The sequence below is a fragment of the Dicentrarchus labrax genome, unplaced genomic scaffold (genome assembly GCF_905237075.1).
Source record: "Dicentrarchus labrax unplaced genomic scaffold, dlabrax2021, whole genome shotgun sequence".
Taxonomy (NCBI): Eukaryota; Metazoa; Chordata; class Actinopteri; family Moronidae; genus Dicentrarchus; species Dicentrarchus labrax.
Genome location: NW_026136714.1, coordinates 17,275,410 through 17,301,102, shown reverse-complemented (window position 1 = coordinate 17,301,102; position 25,693 = coordinate 17,275,410). Strand labels below are relative to the sequence as shown.

Below are 25,693 nucleotides of genomic sequence, written 5' to 3'. Positions count from 1 at the left end.
CCTTCGTAGATTGTTTAATTTTAATCATTTTTGGAAGCCTAGAGGGACAAAACAACCAAGTATCTCTCAAGAAAATAGCAATGTTTTAGAAAAATAAACATCATTTTATTCTTGACCTCTCAGTTTTATCTTGCCCTCGGCACCACTATGAGAATACAATTGTATTGTGTCTTTGCATGCATCATCATCATAGCAGTCTATAAATTCCCCTCCTGTTCTGGACAATGAAAGGGGGATCTGTAATGGAGAGGCCCCACTAAGAGATCTCACTGCAGTGCCTCATCTCACGAATCTAGAAACCTTCACTCTCATCCTCAGCCAGGCCTTTCCACATTCATCCTCTGCTAGTATGAGCCAACATCAACTTCCTGCTCCTTTCTGACTGTTTACTGCAACAGGTTAGAAAGATAGAGACAAAGATCTTAATGCTGCTGTTAATAAAGAACACATTATAGTATTTTGTGCGCGCTGTAACATACCTGATTAACTTTCCATCCACACATAAACTAGCAGAGTGATTCTATTTAGCAAGCCACAAAGCCAGGCCATGTTTCGGGGCTTGCAGCAAGTCTCCATGTGAAAAAATATTTTTGCATTAACCACAGACGGCCTTCAATTGGTCAAGCTGTACAAGTAACATCTGATTTGGACAGACTAGACAAAACAAATTAGTGAGTGCCTGCAGTCAGTACAGAGCGGACTTCAATGGATCCAACAGAGGGTGCGCTGTTCCGACAGAGGTCCACCGCCCCCAGGGCTTCCGTAAACACAAACACAGCACCTGGCTTTCTACATGCAGGCTGAAAACAGGCCCACTGTACACAAATATACACCCCTGCCCATCCATTTCCTCACGTCATACACTGACTCATGGCACAGATGCTGCAAGTGGATCCAGTCAGTCCCAGCAGGCTTTGGTGTTAATTTTGGTGGTGACGGAAATTAAGCAGGGTTTCAATGGACTGTGTTCTTGTCTACACTGTCTGACTAAAGGCTATTTTTTCCCAGATACCTTTTAGAGGTAGTTTTTTATTTTACATTTCATTCACGTATACAGATGTAACAAGACTGAAGCTGCTGTATGCATCTAGAAAGTGCTTGTCGGATGGTCAAAAAATCAAGTGACAGCACGAGATGAGAAGTCAGGACATCACCATAGTTATTCAAATTCATCCTTTTGGGACGTCTGTACAAAATGTATGGCAAGCCATCCAATAGTTGTTGATAATATCAATACATATAATAAAATGGTGAACCAACCTGACATCGCCATCCCTAGAGACACACTTTGAAGTTGAAAATGTTTTGCTTATCTGTGTGTATCCAGAGGTGCTCTTTTACAAAGACATCAAAAGTGAATGCCCTGCAAACTGCAAAGACACTGACCCTTCATATGCTGTAAGTGGAAATAAATTGCATCACCCTGCCCAGGAAACTTAAAGGAAGTCTGAATCACTGAACTTCCCTTGAGTAAGCATTGTTCACTTCATTTGTTTTGTTTTTCCCCTAAGTCACAGTCAAGAAACTCAATTCCCAAGACTTTCCACTCTCCAATTCCCCACAGCACTGGTTGTCTGAAACTAAACCCTTGTATACCATAGAAGATGTATATGCAACTTCCCAGCTGTAATTCACCTATTAGTCTTATAGATCAGTTCTTATCAACAAAATGTTGATGAATGATGTGTTTAGCCTGATTATTTCTGGGCTGTACAACAGTGGACACTTCACTAGCCAGGCCTCACGTGACTGTACAGCTAAAGCACCAAGAGATATGATACAGTAACCTACAAAGGCCTGAAAGGGGAAAACTGTTTCTCAAGCAAACCTGTAAATTCCTAACAGATTGAGCTTCTATGATTGAAGGCCTTGTTTTTGGAAGAGCGGTTGAAAGAAGCTTGTAACACTGCAGGATTTGTTTCAGGTGAAATACAGATAACATTAGCAGATGAACAATGGGGTCACTGATCTGAGATTTACTTGTAACGGAGAAGCACGAAGGCCTTATCGAAGGAGTCTGTGAATTACAGTGCGGCTCTTGTTTTCCAGCTTATGCTCAGCCAGGCATGATGGTGTAACACTTAGTTTTGTGCTCAATCTACAACAAATGTGGCTGTTGAGATCTTAGAAGATCTACAGTCAAAAAGAAAAGAAACTTGGGCTCTTTATAGTGCTGATAGCAAAATCTTACCTGGCTTATCTGTAAGACTTTAGATACCAACAATTGACCTTACAAAATAAGACACCCAGAACCAGACATCTTGTCTACAGAGTTTTAAATGTACACCACCACAACACAACAAATAAAGGCATTTTCAGTCTGATACGGCAGAGCAGAATGACTTTTGCAGATGTAATCTTCAGGTGCGCCAGTCTAATTTATCTGTCATCCTCTGGGGCTTCGGAGAGCGTCTTTATCGGGGTTCCGCAGAAAGGAATTCGCAAAGACTGCAGATGAAATATGGAGGGATTGGTTTCAGCAGAATCACTACTGGCAGCCCTGAGAGGAGGAGATAATTACCACTTTGACAAGCTTTGATCATAGGTTCAGTTATTCTCAGAACGTCAGTGTTGATAGAACAATGAGTTGACGGCCTCAAAATGCAGATGAATTTGCCCTAGTTTTTCTTCCCCCCCATCATACATTCTGAATAGTAGCTCTGTCTAGCACATGAAGAGACAAGAATGACAAAATGAGGGTAGTTGACGTGGCATAGATTAGCTGTCCATAACTCTCTTTTGATTTGTAGAAGTGGAGAAAGGAGATTGGCTACTGAAATGTTCTGAAGGTCCATGACCTGTAAATACCGTGGGTGGAATGAATCACTGTGGTTTTCGTCAGGAGGCAGCAAATTATTCAATAAAATGACAGAGGGATCAGTGAGCCTTGTGCTGGAGTCAGTTTTAGCAAAGTAGGAGGTACACAGTCATGAGGGGTAATGGTGGTGGGAAGAAGAAGAAAAAAAACTCAAGGTGAAGATGTAACCTCACCACAAAGAAGAAAAGTTCCGTTTATTGAGATCTCTTTGAAAACGCATCCAGACCACAGCGCAGCCCTAAAGCAAACATGCCTCCTACACTACCTGCCTGAGCTAAACTCAGATGCAGCATTTGTTAGCAGGGCCACCCAGTTATAGGAAGGAAGAGATCTGTGAGTGTGTGTGTGTGTGTGTGTGTGTGTGTGTGTGTGTGTGTGTGTGTGTGTGTGTGTGTGTGTGTGTTTGTGTGTTTGAAGATCAACCAAGCCAAATGAGTCAGGTTTTTTCCTCTCGAAACCTCAAAATGTAAACAAAGAATCTTATGAGTTCTCAAGTCAGTGCTGTGTATGCTATGTAGGTTCTCATGGTTTGGAATTGGGATCTCTCAGTCCTGCAGGATTCATTTACATTTAACCTGCTCCTGTATTCTACTCATTAGCCCTGCACTTATGATGTTCTCCTGAAGGCTCAGATGCCTCATCGGGAACTGCGTCCTGCATAACAAGGCCCCCATGATGTCGTTTCCACCCACATCACTGATGCCGTTTCTGTCCAGATCCACCTGCTGCAGACTCATGTTCTCTTTCAGCATATCGGCCAGCAGTCTGACCCCTGGGTCCCCCAAGTTGTTCTCGTCTAGGATGATCTGACTCAGCGAGCTGTTTCCTTTGAGGCTGTCGAAGAGTTCCTTCCATGCCGCCAGGTCGGCACCGCTGGTCTGCGCCAGCCCTAAATACTGAAGGTACGAGTGGTGCCTCATATATGATGCTATCACCTTTATCCCGTCGCTGCTCAAGCCATTTCCCCCAATATCCAGTTCTAAAAGCGCAAAACCCCTGAAAGAGCTCCATCCGGTGGGCAGCTGCAGAAGCGTGTTCTGCTCAGATGGGAAAAGCATGGCCTGTTGGATGGCAGCAGCAGCTCTCGCTGTTTGCTCCTGCAGCTCAGCTATTCCATTCAACAGGGTCAGCACTCCATGGTCACGCAGTTTGTTTCCAAACAAGCTGTAGAGAGAGAGAGAGAGAGAGAGAGAGAGAGAGAGAGAGAGAGAGAGAGAGAGAGAGAGAGAGAAAAAGTGGTAACCATGGAGATTCTGAATCCTCTGTGAAGTGCTCATTTCAAACCCTGATATTAAGTTTCCCCTTATTAAGCTACAAAAGGCTTTTTTCTTTCACCTTGTTTGACAGTGTCACATGAATGTTTTGTATCTGCTTGTTCTGCAGCTTCAAGACCATTATATCTAATATAAAAGTTCTGCATGTCTTATGGCTGATTTCACATTTCCCTGTTTTATTATTATTTGGAATTTTTATTCAAAAGAAGATCTAAGGATTTGTTTGAAATTATGCATCCAGGGCTACTGTCGAAATCTATGCATCTAAACATCATTTAGTTAAGACTTTAACTCTTACAGGGGCATTCTGCACTGTTCTGCACAATAAAGGAATAGTTCAACATTTATGGTTTGTTTAATTAATACAAAAACCAGTAGTAGTATAAAAGCGGAAATTCACAATTTTACAACTGGTATGTGAATGTTTCTTGGCTGACACCAGTAACTTCCTGTAGCCTCCGTTGGTTGCCTGACAACTGCTCAGAGCAGTTGGGCTGAGCTAAGCTAACCAGCTGCTGGCTGTAGCCTTATATGTAATGGAAAGAGATTGGTATCAATCTTCTCAAGTAACTCTCCGCCAGGAAGCAAAGAAATGTCAGACTATTCCTTTAAGCCCCACACTTCTTTTGAAATGTATGTGGTGAAGAGCTGCGCTTTCTCTGCATCTCGCATATGTCAGCATGCACTGTGAGTCTCTACATCCATCAGTACATCTCTGGAAAAATGGCACAAAGACAAGCTCTTGCACATTAACTGTATTTTGTGGGGGGGAAAAGGTGAGGCACTGGAGGCATTTCTTGTTCACATAAAAGAGATTAATTGTGTAATTCAACAGTGAAAGGCTAGGATTTTATGCAGCAATGACAAGGCTGTCCTTGGATTAGCTGCGTCTTTTTACTGTCTCTTTTATTATGTTCTTTTCTAAAGTCACACTTTTAAAAGGCCAGTGTTCCCAGATCTGCTTGTGATTCAGTGTTTTTTTTCCAAATTAAATTGTTCTTTATCTCAGATTTTGTCGTAATGCAGGCCAGTGGTGCCTGGGACTTACTGTAAGCCTTTGACCTGAGGCTTCACTCTCAGAACGTCCAGCAGGATGTGAGCACCATATGGGCCAATGAGGTTCAGGTTGAGGTTGAGCAGTGTGACCTCGGACAAGCTGCTCTTTAGGGATCCCGCCAGGCTCAGTAGAAGGTCGTCTGTTAGTTCCGTGTTCCTCAGAACCAGCTGCTCCACCTCATCGGATGTGCTCAGCACTGTCATCATGGCATCAAGCTACACTTACAAACCAAGAGAAAGTCATACTTTTGGATTTGTTTGGCTTAGTGTAAGAGATCAGAACAAATTTCAATTCCAAAAGTTAAGACATATCTCCAAAAGGTTTGTCACTAAAGAGATGAAAGAAATGATGGATATGGATTTTAGAGTTTACCCACTTGGCTTCGGAGAGATTTCTTAAGGCCAAGGATTGTAGAACAATGAAAACATGTTGCTGAAAGATTTTACAACAACAACAATATATTTATATGTTTTTTTTCTGTTCTATAATCCTGGTGGGAAATAGTCTCTCGCCGTACAAATAAATGATACTGATAGAAATATCTTATACAACTTCCAGTTCACTTCAATCACCAGACAGCAGGTTTTTGTGAAATACAGAAATCCCATTTTGTAGCACAGATAGATTAATTATTTCGCTCATGCAGAAACACATAAATTTACAATACAATACATTTTGCATCACTGCCCTGAGAGAAGAGTATTGTTAACGTTAAGTAGTCACTGTTTGTGTGCGAGAGCAGCATAGCTGGGCCGGGAATGAGACGTGAGCAGGACAGGTGCTGGAGGTTTTCTAAACACAGAGACGGGGTGAGAGTCCAGAAAGACATATGGTCTGGCTGTCGGCCACTTTGCTAGACCTTGAGGAATCTTTCGGGCACTGTTGGAGGCTCTTTCATCATTACGGGTACGACCAAGCCAAACGCCTGCCTGTCCCAGATAAAACTCAGTGACCATTTGTTACAACCGTTTGTGTATTAACCTCACGATAGTCCTTTAAGGAAGAAGAATTGATTTGTGAATTATTTGACTTTTTATCAAACAAATCGTACATACTGATAACATAATGCCCTTTTCCTGTTGTTGAAGTAGATTTTATGTTTTTGAGTTGTGTGAAATAGATACACACTGACACTGAAATATATTTTCACCCCTGCATCATCTTATTTAAATGCTAATGTCTGAACGGATGACAATTGCTTCTTGAATTTTCAAGATCGGGGGGGAAGGCTGAAAACTATTGCCTGGGTCCGAACCTTTGAATCTGCCCACTCGTGGAGTTGACTGATTCTGGTCTGGTACCATGACATGAAACAGCAATTTCTCAGTTTAAAAAGTATCCATCCAGTGAGGACTAACACATAGCCAATCAGAGCCACTGGCAGGACTAAGACCATTTTCAAGCTGTTATAAAGCATTGCCTAGCTCGGCTGAGGAGTAATAACAAAAATGGCGAACGCTATAGACAAGGTATGCATTGCTATAGAGCGTGTCTCCTCATTATTGCCAGATGTTGTAGTTTGCTTTTACATAGCACCACTCCTAAAACCCCTGTAAAACCAGTGTGTAGTATGGCTACGCACCAGTGTCAACTCAAAATAACTTCAGATTTAAGCAGATATGTTGTTCTCTAGTGATTGGTTAGGGAAAATCAAATACCTCTCACCCGCAAATTGGTTATAGTGGAGGTAATGTAAGAATGAAGATGGAAATTTGACAATCCGATATCAGGCAATAAAAACTACTTAACATTAATGGGTTATAAACCCCTTAAAGGACAAATTGTTTTTATATTAACACTTTATTATATTATTTGGCAATTCAATTCTATCACATAATGCAGGGATGTCGGTATTTCAAGGGCTTTTGGCAGGGATTTAATGCCAAGAGTGTTTCTGGCAGAAACACAGATTCACCACAGTAATTTGTGTTAGTACACACACCTGCGCCTGCAGGTCTTGTTCTTTAACCGGCTCTTCTTTGCCAGCACCCTGGCTGTCTGCGTCCTCTTCTTCCTCTGGCTCTCCATCAGGCTGTGGGACGGTGTCACTTTCTGCACTACGCTCCACATCTGAGCCTGGGGCTTGGGGTGGGCACGATGAGAGTTTCTTCTGGAGCCGGCACCTCTCCAATACTTGGCATACAAAGGGAAAAAAACAACAATTCAGGCGCAATAAAACTGTCTCTCCTAAAGCCAAGTGCACACAGTGATATTAATACCCACTGTTGATGTGAGAATGCAAGTAATGAAATCTAATATTCAGTCTGAGCATTCATGGTCAATAGACAAACAGAGCTGCCGCAGTGAGATGTATGCATGCATGTGTGTGTCTGTGCGAACAATGTCTGCATAACCTCTCTCACACGTCATCCATTTTCCTTCAAGCAGACACTGTTCGATGTATCACTTTATTGCAAATTCAACATTTTTTGCTAATGTGTATTATGTAAATCAGTTACAGCACTCCAGGGGGATTCCAGTTCGTTCCTACTGTGCTGCGGTTTCTTTACTCACTGTTTGCCTTGAACCAGTTGTGTTTGTTTGGGCCCTGCTCCAACGCAGCACTTATTTCCACACATTCTTCATAGAAGTCCTTCAGTCTTTCCCCATCTCTGTTTTTCTCATTTGATCCCAGGTCCTTCTGTTTCTCTCCATTCTGCTTAGTCAGAGCTTCCTCATCCTGCAATGAATCTTTAAAAAGAAACACTCTTGTTGTTTCCCATTTTTTTCTTCCACAAGGAATATTAAATGGAAATACCGCATGTAGATGGACTGAAGGTCATCTGTAGCTTCACTGGAAGATTTCATTCTGTTTTTCCGGCATCTCTTACAGGACTGAAACCAGCAAGGATGAGTAACAGTGCTCACCGAGAACTTTGCTTGTCTTGTTCGATCGCGGCTGCTCAGTCTGCAGCGCTGTGACACTTCTGGTTTCTTTCTGCTTTGGTCTGGCAGACGGTGCTTGGTCTTTATATTTTTCTGTCACTGTTGACCTCCGCGAGACCTCCGAGCCCTTACTGTCTCGTCCCTCTTCGCTCTTATTTCTGGCTGTCTTTCCTTTGCTCTCTCTCTGATTAGTTTGACCCTTGCGTCGTTTCTTCTTGGAGGTCTCTTTAATCCCTGCTACAGTGGGGTCTTCGCTGTCTGTAGATCCTCCGCCGCCTTCCTTGATGTGTTTTCTTGTCCTCCTCACTGACTTCCTCTCTGGTTTGGCTGGGATAAACAGAGGGGATGATGGACATGACTCGATGGTGCCTACATTGGAGACATTAGAGGCTAAATGAAAGACAGAATAAATGCTTTGTGGGACATTTTGTCTTTAAACTAGTCCATTAAAATCAAGGACTGGGCCTAATGTCAAAAAAATGTTGATGAATAAGCTTTAGGAAGAAATGGAAAATTGAGACACTCACTTCCAGGCTTTGTACCATTGCCAGGGCTCTGCTCTAGAGGGAGAATTAAGTTCTCCTTTGTGCCGTTGTTCAGCTGCTGGCAGGAGCTGTATTTGTTTCGGAGACTTGTACATCTGAAAAAATGAAAAATGTTCTTTTATCATGACTCATATTTCCTCCCCTGTACCACCACCAACATCATTCCCGATCATGTCATGCAATATGCATCCTTTTTCCTCCTCTGTCAATACAACAATACATTATATTTACAGAGCAATGGGTTTACCCAATCTGTTTTGACTGGAACTAATTTCTAATTTTCTACCAATGCTATGCTGTCCTTCTCCCAGAGGAAGAAATCTGACCTGTAACAGGGTATCCCACCAGCCAGCCAAGACAACCTGAAGCAGCTCTTCCTGCCCTGCTGGAAGCCGGGAGCATATCGGTACTCACAGCAGGAACTGATTCTGGCCACCATGATGCCATTAATGTACAAGGTAACACTGAAGGGGTAACCTCTGTGTCTCTGAGAGACAAACTGAAACTGCTCTGAAAGATACAAAGAGAAAACATTGCTTGAATATTGAAGATGATCATGTTTGACCTTTCTAACAGATTCAGCATGGTCATCTGCTGTCTTGTTTGGCTTATGTTGCTGTGAATGTCAGCAGGTTCAGGGATGGTTTCCCTTGGGTTAATATGCTCATGGTGCAAGAAGCATCCAGAAAATAGCATACAGCATTCCTAATGTATTTCACCTTGACCTTTGATAGCCTGTAGGGGTGGAATTATGTTCAGTTCACAACAAAATTATTAAGTTATCATTATCATTTTGACGAGGCATCAACATAGGCTACTGGATTTATCTGTTAAGCTGACAATGGCAATTATCACCAGTGAGGGGAGCTCCAATGCCAAAAGCTCAGTGACAATGATGATTCAGAATTGTCAGTTCAGCTTGTGGATCTCATATTATGCAAGAATTTTAACTTAAAACATTCAAAAATGAACTAAAATGATCACTTCTATGTATTTTGTTGCAGAGATATCTAATGAAGTTAGCATGCTAACCAGCCTGCTTCGGCCCATCCTGTCTTGTAATACCACTTTGCACCTCAAGAGCCAATAGTCAGTGTAGCGCTGCCCCAAAAACCATGTTTGGCTGCAAAGAAAGATGTGATAGAAACAGAAGGTCGCAGCATTTCTTCTACACTGGTAAGTAAATAGCTGTTAATGCTAACATAGCAATAGCTTATAAAGGTAGCTAATTGTATAATGTTACTGACAATTTTTATATGTTCCCTAAATTATAGTTTGTTGAAAGAAAGAAAGACCTATGGGAGGGAGTGTCCTTGTTTCTTATACTGTCAATGGTTTCTTATGGTGTGATATGCTGCCCCCAACTGGTCTGGAGTATGAATTTGACAGGTGCCAATTATTTTGTATAACTCCTTTAAAGATACGTTCATACTTGTACTGAAAACCTGTATTGCGTAATGTCTGGGAGCTATAAGCTTTTCAATCAAAGAGCGATGTCCTAGTTCTATTTCAATAGACAGCAGTCTGTAATTATGTGAGGTTTTATTTTTCTTGCAAGCCCCCAGTTGGGAAAAGTATGTCACACTAATTTAAAAATTAAACACCAAAATCAGACTTTATCAAGTCCCATTTAGGAACAATTGAGTGGAGTAAGACTGAAAGGAAGAGCAACATCTGAGATGTCCAATTCAAGAGGACTGTTATGTCGCTCTGACATCATGCTCAGTCTTTTGTAAACCACTATCAGACAGTCATTGTTATTGTCTAGAGAAGCTCTAAGAGAAAAATGAAAAAGAAACTAAAAAAAATCTGATATGCTTAGAGTTTAAAGGTCTCATTCACCTAAATTACTAAAGAAATATATTGCTTGTAGTGCTACTGTATCAATCTATACAGATAAGTTTGGTTTATTTCCCCAGGTTTTGAGATATCTATCTGCGTTCTGTTTCCACCCCAATACAATAAAGGTAAATTATATTTTGTTTTTTGGTGCTCGCAACATTGAGAAATTACATTTAAAAAATTCAATAGCAACAATTCTTTCCAGTGACCCTGTAATTCTGGGCAATCCCAGTGAGCCCACTGTCGAAATCTTTCAGACTATTTCTTCATTAAAGATTAATTCCAATAAAAACTGTTCACACCAAAGTCACATACCAGTGTAACCAATATATGTACATGGAATACAGTATACTGCATGTTTAACGTATATTAAAAGGTAAACATTTCCAAATTCTATATAGACTGTTTGGAATCGAGTTATGTGCATTGTCTTCTCCTTTGTTTTATTCCTTCATCTTACAGAAGATTTTGTAAACATATCACACACACAGTTCCAAGCAGAAATCCATATCTTCTTTCTTCGCCTGACATTGCGATTCCCTCCGTGCAGTGACGGCTGTACAGTGTGTATCAACATGTACCAGCTGAAAAGATGAAATAACTTGTCTTGTCCACTGACTTTTTTATGTGATGGTAGTCTATCAGGTCACACATCATCTTTCCATTCCTGCTTAGCTCAAATACTGCTTCAGGCCAACATCCTCATCATCATCTTTTTTACAATGTTGCTTTGAGGGCAGAAGAGTAATTAAATGTGTGAAAAGACGGGGAAACTAACACCTCTAATTTCACTCAATTATTCTGGGCTCGTTTTATGCGGGAGAACAACCTAAGGTCGCCTATAGATGGTTGAAAATTACTCTAATAACAAAGACATTTTGAAGACTTTAGATTTTTTTTCAATTGTATTTTTAAATTCTCTTTTGTGCACATTCTTGGCCATACTTAGCAACTGCTTTACATTTCACAGCTCCTACCTCCTGGAGTCAGCAGGCCTTTGAAGACACAGATATTCTCCCCTCCATTGACTTGCTGGAGGACCTTCAGTTCATCCTGAGTTGACCCCAACACTGAGCCCCGATGACCTTGTCCAAGGTAGATCATTGTCACAGTGACGTTGGATTTCTTTGCCTCTTTTTGTGCCCTTAGGTTACTCTGGTGTGGAGAGAGAGGAAAAGGTTTGCCTTCGAAAAGAAGCTTCTTGTGTGCATTTTTATGTCAGATTACCTGTTTTTGAGGGTGGCCTCCAGTTCTCTGAGAGGCTACTGAGGAGAAAGATCCTCTTCTTTTGTCGTACAGGTAAGGGCAGGACTGAGTTAGAGCCCCTTTGATGGAGTTTAGACTTGACGCCTTCGTTGTGATGGCTGGGAGGTAGACACCGTCCTTACCAGTTTTGCTAGAACGGGCTGTTGAATCATCCAGCTACATTGGGTACAATGCAAAAATTAAAGGGGTGAATTCATCTTACAACAGCATAAAAAGCCTACTTTTCCTCATTTGCACCTAACTGACCAAAAAACATAAGCAACGTCATTATGTAAGATAACATACTGTATATTTCTTTCTCTGTTAGTGACTTTTTGACAAAGGAATCAATATATGTAATGGGTAGCCTATATAAAATATCAACATGATGTATTTATTATTTGGAAGTCTTCAAACTCAATGTGTTGCAACAGGAAGGGTTACCCCTTCAATACTACAATACTACACCATATTGTGTTTTAGGTGAGGAAAAGTTTTTTATTATGATTTTTTACAAAACACAAACACACTGAGGCCGTGGCACAAACAGCATTGAAGAATTACATTTAAAAAATTCAATAGCAACTTTTCTTTCCAGTGACCCTGCTACTCTGGACAATCCTTCTTTAAAAATGTATTCCAATAAAAACTGATCCCAACTGTTCTTGTTGGCATTATGCTGATTTCTAACAATATTAAAAATATTGAAATTAAGATTAGTTAGTTACGTATTTTGAGTACCACATGTACAGAAAAAAAACGCAAAATCTGCTCCATCAGCCTCTCCATTATTCCTCATCATTTCTTTGTGTTTTAGTTTCAGTTAGAGCTCTCAACCTGTAACAAAGTGAAAGTGTCATAATAGTAATACGCTGTTCAAAAAGCCTGATGCTGACCTTGTAGATCTCCACAGTGTCAGGATTCTCGAGGAGGAGGAGTTTGCTCTTCGCTCTGATCAGACTGGCAATGGAGTGGATCATTTTAGCATCTCTACCAGGCTGAGCTGGAATCTGTAAAACATTGAAAAACCCCTTTCTTACTCTTTTAATCCATTAAAAAGGATGTTCTGTTACGTAACCAATAATAGTCACAGTAATATTATTACTTAGAAGAGTTAAACAATCATTAATAAAGCTGTGGAGTTGACAGTCAGGATTATGGATCAGACACAGACACTTACAGGAGTATCTCTGTCTCCTCCATGGACTCCTCGATAAAAGAGATCCTGAAGCAGAGTCTTGCTGTTTCTCCTGTTTCTTCTCATTGATTCTAACACAGGACAGGATACAGATACAACTGCCCATCGGCACAGACAGAAACAGCAACATACAGACTTTAACATGAAATATATTTTTATTTTAGAGTGAAAACAATGCTTCAATTTACATACTTATGTGGAACTAGAGGCAGTTGTGAGTGTTCTGCTGATATTTTTGTAACCATGATGATTAGCACCTTGCATTACACAAAGTAATAATGGGCTAATATCTTGTTAATAACATTTAATATAGGCATTGTATTGTGGTATTTACAGAGGTAATAACCAGGTATAATCCGAAGGAATAGATATTGCACTTATTCACTCTTTTAGCAAGGGTTAGCTTGGTTCTGACCAAAGTTTAAAAACACACCTACCAACACCTCTGAAACTCACTAATTAACACTTTGTATCCCAGTTGTTTAATACCCATTGAATTACGCTGAACTATTTTGGCCAAGCTTGCTGTTATCCGATGCATCTAGTCCTTATGCTAAGCTAGGCTAATTATCTCCTGCCTCTAAGCTTCGTTCTTAATGCACAGAAATCTTCTCACTTGCATTTACAAGCAGCTGGGCTTTGGCCCAGCCATCTTAATTATAACAATAAAAAAAGAGCAAAACAACATCAACATTCATGGTATATGAAGCAAAAACTAAAAAAATAGCAATATTATCCCTTGGATAATAATAATAATAATTGGGTAACAACAGGCTAACATATTGAAAATCATTCTATTGAAGAAATGCTTTTACATCTTTAATTTACAAAACAATACCTGCTGATTAGGAAAGAATCAGAGGTGTGGACTGTGATTCAGAGGTGGGAAATCAGATTAATATTACCCCATTATTAACTTATAACTGAGAATATGTAAATCTACCCATCAGAGTGAGTAGAGCATGTGGAATATAATTCAATCTGGTGAGAATGATAAAAAAAAAAGTAGTGAGATGACAGTTTACAGGTCACTGTGCTCAGTGAATAGAGTCAGGAACAAAATCTTCCCACCTGGGCCTCATGTGCAAAAAACAAGATAAATCGTCCTTGGGGAAGATGAATTAAGATGACATTGATCTTTTTTACTGTACGCCAACAAGTCTCCATTGTTTCCTTCACAGCCTGTCAGTGACTGTACAATATTTGTAACCTAATCGCTTCATCTGCGGCCATGTCATCTGCTGGGCTGAGTGCTTCTGGGACCAGAGGCAGCAGGCAGACAGCCATGTCCTGAGATTAGCAGCCTCTGTATGCATGAGTGCACCTCAGCTTCAGATGATTAGTAGCAAGAAAAAAAGCTTCTGTATTTCCAATGCAGCTCATTTTGAAGGTGGTCATAGCTCCTCAAAATTTTAATTTTAAGCACTTTAGAGCAGTTACCGTACCCTTTCTAGCACCCTTTAACATCTGGAATTGAACCAACTTTTGCAGCTGTAATCTAGTCTCTCTTCAGTTTTGAGGCTATTTAATAATTTAAATGTCTGTGTAGGAGTAACTAATGTCATTCCTCTGTGATCAGAATATAATGCGTCATTTATTCCCTGCCTTTTAAAATATCGATATATCACTGAAAAAAATCTCCAGTACAAGTAAACATCCAGCAATTAGGATGTGACTGAAGTAAAAAAAAATGTATCAAGGGTAAAAGTATTGATAAAGTACGGAGCATTTTGATGCTTTGATGCTTTTTATCTAGTTTAACAATGCATCTTATTTTATGAATGGCTTCCATGTTTCATTAGTACAATCTCAGTCTGCAGTAACTATAGCTTTCAAAGTAGCAGAAAATGAAAATACTCAAGTAAAGTAGAGTACAGTACAGTTACTACTGTACTAGTGTACAGTAGTAAATATACTTAATTACTTTCCACCACTGTGTAAAAATGTGTTGAATAAGTTACTTAACTATTCAATCTACCTAATAGAAAAGATATACGAAGGTATATCACGTTTACAGACATTTGTTCCTTGCTGCTTGTTATGCCTTGTCGATAATAACAGTGCTTTGTAATTATTTCTAATGACCATCTGTAATAAGGAGTTTAAACTCTTCTTTCGTTCTTCCTTGCTCGCTAATTTTCCATCAAAGTACATCACAGGAAAGAGATCTTACCTGTTGTCTCGTCCAGGTACGGAGCTGAATGTCTCTTTCCACCAGGTGATCTGATACATCCACAGCTGTTGATCTCCTGTTCTCTGCTCTCTCTTCACACAGCCAGCTAGTGACACCTGAGCAGTCAACACCTTTGGCACTGGGCCCCTGCCGCCTGACACTGGTTCCTCATCCATCTTTAATCCTCCCTGACCTTTGCTCTATATGCTCTGGCCACATGTAATGTCATTTATAAAGTCATTGCCCATCTTAAGAAACACTTTTGTCAACACCTCATTAGGAATTCATCTGCTGATTGATAGCTTGGAATATTTTTATGTCAGTACTTCGATTTCAGCTTTGTACATGCTGTCCTAAGTAGGGTTTGGCTGCTTTTTTCTTTTTTCTTTTTTTCGTTGACTGATGCTGATGCCGATATTTTAAATGGCTGAACTATCATTAAGTTGCCAAAAGTTGATACACTGTGGCAATTTTCTGCTGTTTAATGTTTGACCACTTCCATGCCAAAAACTTGGCATGACAGGAAAAGCCTGTCAGACAGAATTCAGACCACCATGGGATAATAACTCATTCCTTTTTGGACTTTTTCTGGTGTCTATCTATTAAGCAACTCCACTATAACAATGTGGAATTCATGAAATATATATATTTAAATCAATAATTTACAAAAAAAAAAGAAAATGTACAAAAAAAGGTTATAAAGCTATCTCAACTCAAGGTTTACCTACTAGCTTTTTTTGTGGAGCTTTCAATCATATCACATCCTCAGCAGATTTGATGGAGAGAGATCTGTTGACATGCAAGTTTAATAGCTAATATATAGCAATATTCTGACGTCTCAACCATGTTGGCTTAAGATTATGCATGAGTGCTATAAGCAAACTCCAGCCACTGATAATACAGTTGAAAAATCTAGTAAAGGGGCCTTAAATAAGAAATTGTTTTATCAAACTACTACTTCTAAGGTCAAGAATTAAATTTGATGCTTGAAAAAGGGTATTGCTGCAGTCAATAAAGGAACCTCGACCACCTTAGTGGTTAATGTAATTGACTGGCTAAAATCTGTATTTAACAGGCAGGTTCACCTTTAAATAAAACCTTTTTCAATCTTCATACGTGCATCTGGCTAGAAAAATGGTGAATCCTATCCTTTAAACAGTGAATTTGTAAAAAGCAAGCTCAAGGTCGACTCACTAGCTTTTCAGAGCTTTCAGCCATAGCACATATGGCATAGCACATGCTTAACCTTCAAACCAAAAAATTGCTATGGATAAAATCGTAAGAGATACAGAGCTTTCATGTCAACAGATCTATGATGGTGTTGACATGTCAACTACATCCACTGATGAAGACTGTGTGATGCAGATGATGCAGATGAAAACAGTAGTGTGACTGCTGTCACACTACTGTTTGACAAAACAACTATATCCAAGGTCAAAATTGAACTTTCATGGCAAAAAAAGAGGTTATATTGCTGCAGTCAGAAAGGACCTCAGTCATGTGGCTAAAATCTGATTCTTAGTCAGTCACATTGGCAAATTATTTCTATAATAAGTGCCATGATAGTTGAGACTGTACACAGCTGGTTGACAGACATACCGAGGAAAAATATATGAGAAGGAATCATCTCATTCATCTGAGGGATAAAGAAAAGTCGGACATGTTATTGCCATCATTTGTATCTCCACCAGTGGATATAAAACACATGAAAACAATTAGAATTGCATTATTTAAAAAAAAAAGAAGCTCATTTAAATGGAGACCATCAACATGTATCATGATCAGTTACCCAAGACTGTGCAGCCCTTGCCATCATGTGGTGTTATTGTTACATAACAGACGTTTTCCTGCTGTTGCCCCATAAAGACCTGCTCACTCTCTCTCCTCTGTGAGCTGTCTGAATGGTTGTACTGTGTGCACGCCTCAGTTCTCTCAAAAAGCCTGACCCTCCGTGCATGCACACATTGGCTCCATGCAGCTTCTTATGTGCCGTGGCACATCCAAAGGGCCAGTGGAGGCCAACGGGCTCCGTCTGCCTGCTGGATCCATTACATCTATAAACTGATAGGGGGTCTTTGGCTTGGCAGTCCAACATTTGCTTCCTGCCATGTTCACTAAAGCAATGTGTCAGTTTATTATGGGCTCGCCACACACCTCCACCCTCTGGTGTCCATGACGTGATGCATTATGTGAGACGTGCAATGCAGGAGGGGTGATTCGTCATTTTCCTCTGCTCAGCATCTTTTGAGGGCTCAGATTTGTAAAAGTAATCAATGGTCAATGTGGAACTACAAGTCACAGCAGTGAATATTTGGAAGTGAGGCCAAATTGATTGTTGACGCTGGAGTTTATAAGCTGTGTTAAAGCTATAGATCATTGTGTTTTATAGACAGATTATGTAATATCCTGCTCTGAGGGGACAGTTTAGATTACTGGCCATTCATCCTGCCATTGTGAGAACCAAAGACGCAGAATATATTTCATTTCCTCCTATTCTTCCTGTTGTATTTAATTTGTTACCAATATAAAGCAGCAGTGGCCTAAAGCGGTGACTCCCAAACTTTCCGGCAAATTAATCAGATGAGCTCAAGTCCTCCTTTATCCTCCCCCCCTCATTAGTTCGGGTTCATGGATGTGGTGGATTCATGTCTACACGTGTGAATACATGATCCAGTGATCCCGGAACATTAAAGCTTGGTCTTTTTTTCAATTTTTTGGGTGGCAGAAGCTGAACCTTTCAACCATTTCCATTACTTTTAGCTTTTTATTTAAAATTTTCTGCTAGATCGGGTGGATCAGGTTGGTGTCCTGAGCAGTCAGCCTAGAGCTGGTAGCTTAATGGTTATTGCAAAAATCAACCGACCAAAGATCACACCAATTTGTTATTCCTTTTATATGTTGATTTTCCTCCTAAACATGAAAATGTAAATATATATTCATCTTTATTTTTTAAACAAAACAAAATTTCTCTCTTTTTTCCATTTAGGTGAGCTACCCCACACTCTTTCCAGTATGCAATATATACAAGTGTGATGTAGAAACCTAAAGCCACCAGTGCACATATACTGAGAATGTACTTGAAGTGAAGTAGGAGACATCTTGTGTCCAGCAGGAAAACTACAGAAATGAACAAAATTTGCATATTCATAGATTCATAAATAGAATGTTTAATGAGGTAGAAAGAGTAGAACAGTGCCTTTTTTAAGGATTTTAATGTGGATTTTTTTTTTCAGAAACAACATATTAGACACACATTCTGTGTCTCGAGAGGATCTTTAATTAGTATTTACTAAAATTTCTCCAGTATTCCAAAGAAATCTTTTCCCAGTGAGTCATGAACATTGTTATTAACAATGAAGGTCTGAGGATTTGATTGTGAAAGTTAAACGAGTCAGATTTCTTTCGTAGTATTGTTTAAAATTTGCATACAACTCTTTTGATCTGGCTTATGTGAGGTTGTGGTGTCTTGTAAGCCAATGGACCAAGCTGCATAACTCACTCACTAATAAAAATTTAATTCATTCATTTAACGTAATGCTTTCTTGTGATCCAAAATCCTCTTGAAAACATTGCAGTCGAAGAATTTCTATTGGAGAATGCATTCATTAATCAGAATTAATAAGGCATTCAGTGATTATGGAGGATGTTCATCTTGATGCAGCTCTCAAATGTTTCTCATGCCATGTGGTGTTGGACATTGCACAATTTATTTTCCAAAAGTGAATCTCAATGTGTTATACTTAGGATATATCACAAGATACTGAACACACAGTGAATGCATAGCAGAGCCCTGCCATAATGAGCCAACATCAGCTGCCATGTCTTCTCTCACCCTGTCATGTCAGTGTAGCACCACTTGAGGGTGCAAGAAGACCAATCAGACCATCACATCATCTGACTCTGTCATCTAATTTCATTGCATATATGAGAGTGGGCTGGCAACTCTTGTCGAAGCTCTCCCGGTGGTCTGTTTTTCCTCTGTGGCTAATTACCTCTCTGTCTGAAGTGCTGCATCATCTGTTCCTGCTGTCAGAAACACTAACTCAAGGCTGCTTATTGTGGCCACTCAGACTTGTAACTGGCAGGTATAGTTAAGTTTCCACAAAATACTGGACCTGCAGCACACACTGCTGTTGTTGCCAGACAGTCTGGAAAGGAACAGTTTGATGCCTGGTTGCACCACTGTATTAAATTTCGCGTTATGGTTAAATTAATTTAATAACAAAACATCACCCTGGGGAACGATACTTTCTGAGACCTGGGAATTGGCCAATGGGAGAAGCAGTGCTTATTGCACACTGATTTCACACATTAGGAATTAATCTTAGCATGCCAGCACACACAAATACACACGTACAAATATGCTCTCTTAGCAACTTTTGCACTTTGTTAGGTTTAATTGTTTTATATTAGGAATCGTTGGTTAACAGTTGACCTTTACCCTGCTGCTGCAGCCTTTTATTTCCTTGTAGGACATGAATATGTAGTTGTAAGGTTGATATCAATGCATGAATGAGTTTATAAGGACTTGATTGTGCTGCTTTAGTATCAAAAAGGTTGGATTACTGACCAGGCAAAGTAGCTTAACTCTGGCCCAAGATGCCATTTTAACCACCATTTGGAAATACATGTTTATATTCTGGAAAATGCTGTATTCGATTAGTGGAAATTATTCTATTAATATATATAACCTACGTCTTATATTTAACACCAGGACATATCCGAATAAAACAAATAGTTTGCATAATTGCTGTAGTGTTGTAATTAGTAAAAAAAATCTATTTAGGGGCATCTTCAGCATTTAGTTTTGCTTGTAGAAGAAGACAGACGGTCTCTTCTCTAGGAGCATATTTTTCACATTTCTACTAATAACAATAGGGTTTGGGCCCACCATGCATTTGGTTTAACAATGGGACCTCATGTGATACCACCCATCTGGTATCTTAAGTTAACACAATATCCATGTACTGTGTCAGTGGATGGCCCTAGTGGCCTGTCCCATCTGCGCGGAGCAGCAGGGGTGCCGGAGCTGGTCCCAGCTGGAGACTGGCAGAGCCATGTGGCAAGTTGGCACCTCCTTGACCGGGACATAGTACAGACTGCATGTGAGACACCAGCTAAAAAAGGAAATAATGGAGCCTGAATGTTGCCCCGAAAATGATCTTCCATTGTTCATTAGACATAAGAAATGAAAGAAAACTTGAATAGGTGTGTATGTAGTAGTATGTATGTGAAGATAGTGTTTGAGAGCCTGCTATGATGGATACAGAAAACTTCATGTACCTACCTGCTGCCACTAATAATTGGGAGCAGGTAGAGATTTGAGGGTATTTCATATTGCAGACTGTATTTATTCAATGTAAAATATTGCCTTTCCATTTATTTTCAGTTTGACATTTTCCAACTGCCTCTTGATGACCTGCTGCTAGTATATACAAGGGGCAGCGCTCAGGGGTTAGCACTGCTGTCTCAATGCAATATTCTGGGTTTGAACCTGACTGTGTGGGTGAAATGTTGCATGTACTTTGCATGTTCTCCTTGTGCTTGGTTTGTTCTGATTTACTTTCACAGTTCAGGTGAATAATGATTTTCCTATATGTGAATGTGTCTGTCTGACTATGTACTAGCCCCACACAGACAACTGGTACAGTGTGTTTGTGTGGTTTTTGATTCTCACATGTAGGGATAGGCTCCTGTCCCGCAATGAGCCTGAACAAGAAACAAATATTTATATGATTATAATTTTATATGGATTAAATAAAACATCCTGTGTGGTCTCAAAAGCTCTGACTCAGGAGGTTGCGTTGTTCGCCTGGGGGTTGCTGGTCCAATCCTCAGCTCTTCCTGTCCACATGGCAAAGTGTCCTTGAACAAGACACTGACACTGAACCCCAACTGTCATTGATGGCCATGCCAGTGCCTCACAGTGTGTTCAATTGCACTTTTATTATAGTTTTACCATGTATTATTATGCTCAGACCTGTCTGCACGGTTGACATAATTACGTTTGTGATTTCAACATATTAGATTCTAAATCCGGGCTGGGGTTTGTAACACTATACTGTACAGTGCTGCTGAGAGAGAATGATTGATGTCCAAGCTGCGAGTAGAATAGAAGGGTGATTATGTTACCACTGTAACTTTGACCTTAGTTTCCAAGACACCTGAGAAACCACTATGGTAATAGTGTAGCTTACCATTCACTGGCCTATTAGACAACAGGACAACAATAAGAGTGCTAATTACAAGAGTTCAAAGAGGGACTACAAGTTGAATGATAAAATCAGCATTTCATGCCATTAAGTATCAGTGGGCAATTGTTACTCTCAACCCGTTTAACTTGGGCTATTAAAACAATGACATGAGGCTTTAGTCTATATACATTCTCTCTTTAAAAATATGCCTTTCCAAAAGATAAATAGCAACCCTTCACTGAAATCAAGATTCAAATCCTCTGTGAGCACTGAAATCGCAAATAAGATGGAAAAAATGGAGTAAGCCACAAAATAGGTAAAACCAGCACGGACACCCTCAGACTGTTTCCAGCTCTCAAATGATTTCTGCCTGATGGAAGGTGAAGTGGAGTCATCGGTAAATCCCTGCCAGGGTGTAACAGACAGGAGATTAGAGTGTCTGACATGAAGGGGTGCCTCCCCGGGTCTGTATCTCGATTTATCACACAGCAGTGTCCTTACCGAACAAATATCTTCCTTCTTTTCCCAAACAGGCTGAGTGGAAGGATCTGGTTATCATGGACACAAAAATCTACTCTAATAATGATAATAAATATGTGTAAAAGAAAAAAGCTACCAGCTTTTAAGTAGTTTAAGTAGCATTTCACTTTATTTTTGTGGCTTAAGCCTGCCTAGAAGTCCAGGTCACACATATCGAGGCCATAGCTGTGCAGTCAACATTAATATTTTCATCTTTTGACACATGATACCACAGTGTGACATACAGGATGAAACCCATCATACCATCTATGACGCAGAAATTCCAATTTCTCCACTGACAGCAGCTCTCATGCACCAGAATATTGAATTAGAAAATTGCAATGACTTTTCTGAACAGTAAAAACCCATTTATTCAAGATGTTATCTGTAGGAAAGCAAAAGTAATTTTAGTAATTGTAGGGAAATGCTTACTGAAGCATAAATAGGCTAAGGCTAAAACTTCATCATGCATTCAAAATAATATTTTCTTAAAAACAGTGTAAAAAAGTGTCAACAAGATACTTTTTTGTTCAATCTCTCATTATACTCCTAATGTAAGCTGATGGTAACACTTACACAGAGCCTTGTGTAGGCTTATAGTGGCGTGTGGGTTGCATAAAAAGGCTCTTCTGAGACTGTATAGGAAGTCAATTAAGATATGAATCTGATTACTAAGCCCCTGTGTTTCAGGACCACACTAATGGACTCCTGATCAGTATTAGGGCTGCCTACACTCGGCTGAAAACAGACTGTCTGTAATGGTTTTCCTTGGTGATTGGAGCAATGATGGGATTATAACCATAATAATAATTCCTCAGTGTTAATAATAGCAATCCATATCCACATGTAGAAAACAGCATTCAGGGTATTTATGGTCAGGTTTGGGGGTTGATAATATTTGCCTTCAAAATCCTGTATGATTTTGTGTGGTTAGTATCTTGATGGTCAAACTGTCCTTATTGCTGTTTTGTAGTTGCTCAGGCGAACAATGGACTGCTGTCAGTTATTTACTGTGACTGTCGTGTGACTTGGGAGGAAGGTTGGAGGTTATAATCTCCCTGCTAGCTGGAGATAATGCGACAACTACTGTCAAAACATTGTCAGAGCAAAATCTTGGATCTTAGATCTTTAGGGAAACATTGCACCACTCGTCTTTCGATTTTTTTAGTTTGTGAAAATGAAGGAAGAACTTCATCTGCAACTAATTCCCAAAGGCAACATATCATTAATCAAACAATGTATGAATGTGTTTTCTGCAATCAAATCCGACTTTGCTAGAAATAACAATAAACCATGTAATTTGTTATTAATGAAAGCGGGAAAGCAAGATACTATGGTGGCCATAAAAACAAGAATGTGATGCTAGAATATCTAGGCTTATGAACAATTTTAATTTTTGATGAAGCTATCTACAAATCTTTTTTGAGATTCTGTATTCCCTTTACTCCAACCCCCTAAAATATCCACATCATACCAGCTCAAAAGTATCACCAAGTGAAGCCTGACAGCTGTTAGCATTATAGTGTCCGGGGTCCTCTTCCTGCAGTCCATTTCAAAACCTCTATATCACTTTCCTCCCAACTGGTTTTTGTGTCAACTGCAGCACTTTTATTTTACAACTGCTTAAAACACGTGACATCTCCACCGCGTTTAAAGGTCATATAAGATCATATTTAACGCGACTGAGGACAAGTTACTGCTCATTTCAAAGAAAGACGCACAGAAACATGATAACTAAAAACATTTAATATTCCATAGCAACAAGAGGGAGGAATTTATATGGGATGATGATACATGATATTTCTGACTACCCTAGACTGACTTTTTGCATTTTCAGTGCAGGATAGCTTTTGTCTGCCTCTCCAACCACTTAAAATGGGAGGTTACATCAAGGAAGATATTTTTAGTACTCAAACGCTGACTTTATCTTAGTCAGCACTTACCCTACTTTTCAATATGTGCAGTTCATGGTGTGAGGCTTTCAGTCAAGGTGATCCAATGCTGCAACTGAATTTATACAAAACCTCGCTACACATGACTGAGACCTTACTGACTGAATGCTGATAGAGTGTAGTAATAATAATCTTTAAAATATAATAACTAATGACCATTCGAAACATTGCACACTACCTGGCCTGTAAACTGAATGTCTAGGATGCAAGATCCAGTTGTCAGATAACAGATGAAGTATGACAGAGGAAAAAATCACTTTAAGTTACCATAATTCATGTCCATAGTGGTCATGATAACAGTCAAATGTTTTTTTAGCTGTGCTATAGACTTAAATCAAAGCCTACTCCCTTTCTCTGCTTCCTCAACCCTTCCATTTTCTATTCAAAATCACCAAAACCTTACCTTGCAACACAAATACCCAATCAGCGTTCCAATGCCACCACCTCAGACACATTCCAGAGTATATCTTCTCACACTGTGAGGGGGGTGACGTGTTAAGGTCAAGGATCGCTTACACACCTTATTGTTATGACATGTGATTGGCAGGATGTCTCCAGAGACAGCTGCAGGCGGGCTAGTGTGTCATCGGGCGGCACACAAGCTCTCTGGCATGTGAGAAGGCCAAAGACTCAGGAGACACTCAGGACAGTCAGCTGCCTGGGGTCTTCCCTCACGCATGACCACCATACTGTACTGTAAACTACGTCATGTCTGACTGAAATGATGCAGGGTCACCTTCCTCAATGCCACATTCATATGATTCATCATTTACACACATTTTCTGAACTTTTCAGAGGTCTTTCGTGTGAATAAACCGACCTAATATGTCACTGTCATCAGATCCAGGATAAAAAAATCTCCCTTTTTATCCCCTCAACCAATAAACTGATGGTGAATACATTTGTTGCATTAACACCGATAAAAAAAGGTCCCAGGCTTATGATTAAATGGCAGGTCATCTTCCATTTATACATGTGCATTGGCAAACTTTCCAAGGTTGACTTAAAGGAACAGTCCGACATTCTGGGAATAATGCATGTTTGCCATCAAACCCACAATCAAATGAGAACGTTTGTGTTAATGTCGTCTGTCTGCATTTATCATAGTCGAGATGCGTTTGCATAGGAAAGTTGACAGTCGAGTGTTGTCACCAAAGCATTCAAGAGTCACCTGGCCTTTGTTCAGATTTATGAGTGCGAGTACAGGACTTTTGAAATGCTGCATGAATTGAGACCCAGCTGTTAGTCATGTGCATAAGCTACATAACTGCTTTACATCTTCTGTTTCTATGTGTTAAATATCCAAAGAAACAGATACAAATGAAAAAGACAAGCTGTTTTTCAAGTGGTGAGTGAGTCTAATTGTTTCCCTGGATATAGATGCTCTTATTACAATCTACATGTTGCGGTTTTCCTTAAAAGAGCATGTGTAGCCTGGGGCTTCATCTCATCAATACGGTGACACTGAAAAGACTGTGGAAAAATAATTCTGGCTCACCACCTGTTCCTCTGTAAATTGTCCATCAGTCACTTTCCACTGGCTCCTGTGCATAATAAACAGTTTAGTTTCCCCTCCATACTTTAGATGGCTTGCTCTCAGAATTAGCTATTATTCTTTATTTCGGTTCCTCATTTTAAATGTCATCCGCACCTGACCATGACAGCTCCCATTGCTTTTTTGTGTTTCTGAGTCAAGACCATTTAACTGAAAAAGGTAGAATTTTACATTTGAGGTTTTAAAACAAAAGGATATTGGACTTTGATTAACTATCAGATGTCAGCTGGTCATTGAAGTCCACCATAGATCATCATAATTTCTCTCTGAGAAAGCCTGTAACAGGCTTTGAAAAGAAATGTTTTATTCAGTAACCCACGTCCACTAATATTTCTCACTTTTTATTTTTCTGTGTTGATGCAGGTCAAGGAAGAAATGCAGACACTTAACATGAAGGAGCTTTTTATGGTCCAGAAGGTAGCCTGTCAGCAGTTT

The 25,693-nt window shown here is 39.8% G+C and overlaps 1 protein-coding gene and 1 long non-coding RNA gene across 2 annotated transcripts; one reads left to right on the top strand and one right to left on the bottom strand.

Moving 5' to 3' along the window:
• Window positions 1-1,332: 1,332 nt before the first annotated feature.
• On the bottom strand, window positions 1,333-12,960 carry LOC127376141 (uncharacterized). Its single transcript, XM_051422779.1, has 11 exons — window positions 12,848-12,960; window positions 12,564-12,677; window positions 11,650-11,844; window positions 11,400-11,577; window positions 8,907-9,090; window positions 8,563-8,675; window positions 8,018-8,404; window positions 7,664-7,840; window positions 7,092-7,282; window positions 5,141-5,364; window positions 1,333-3,982 (listed from the first exon to the last, which is right to left on the bottom strand). The coding sequence occupies exons 1-11, from the start codon at window positions 12,929-12,931 to the stop codon at window positions 3,379-3,381; spliced, it is 2,451 nt and encodes an 816-aa protein (XP_051278739.1). The 5' UTR covers window positions 12,932-12,960; the 3' UTR covers window positions 1,333-3,378.
• Window positions 10,499-25,639, top strand: LOC127376152 (uncharacterized). The gene is made up of 3 exons (XR_007887489.1): window positions 10,499-10,547; window positions 11,393-11,517; window positions 25,622-25,639. It is a non-coding gene; the product is annotated as an uncharacterized LOC127376152 (long non-coding RNA).
• The last annotated feature ends 54 nt before the right edge of the window (window positions 25,640-25,693 follow it).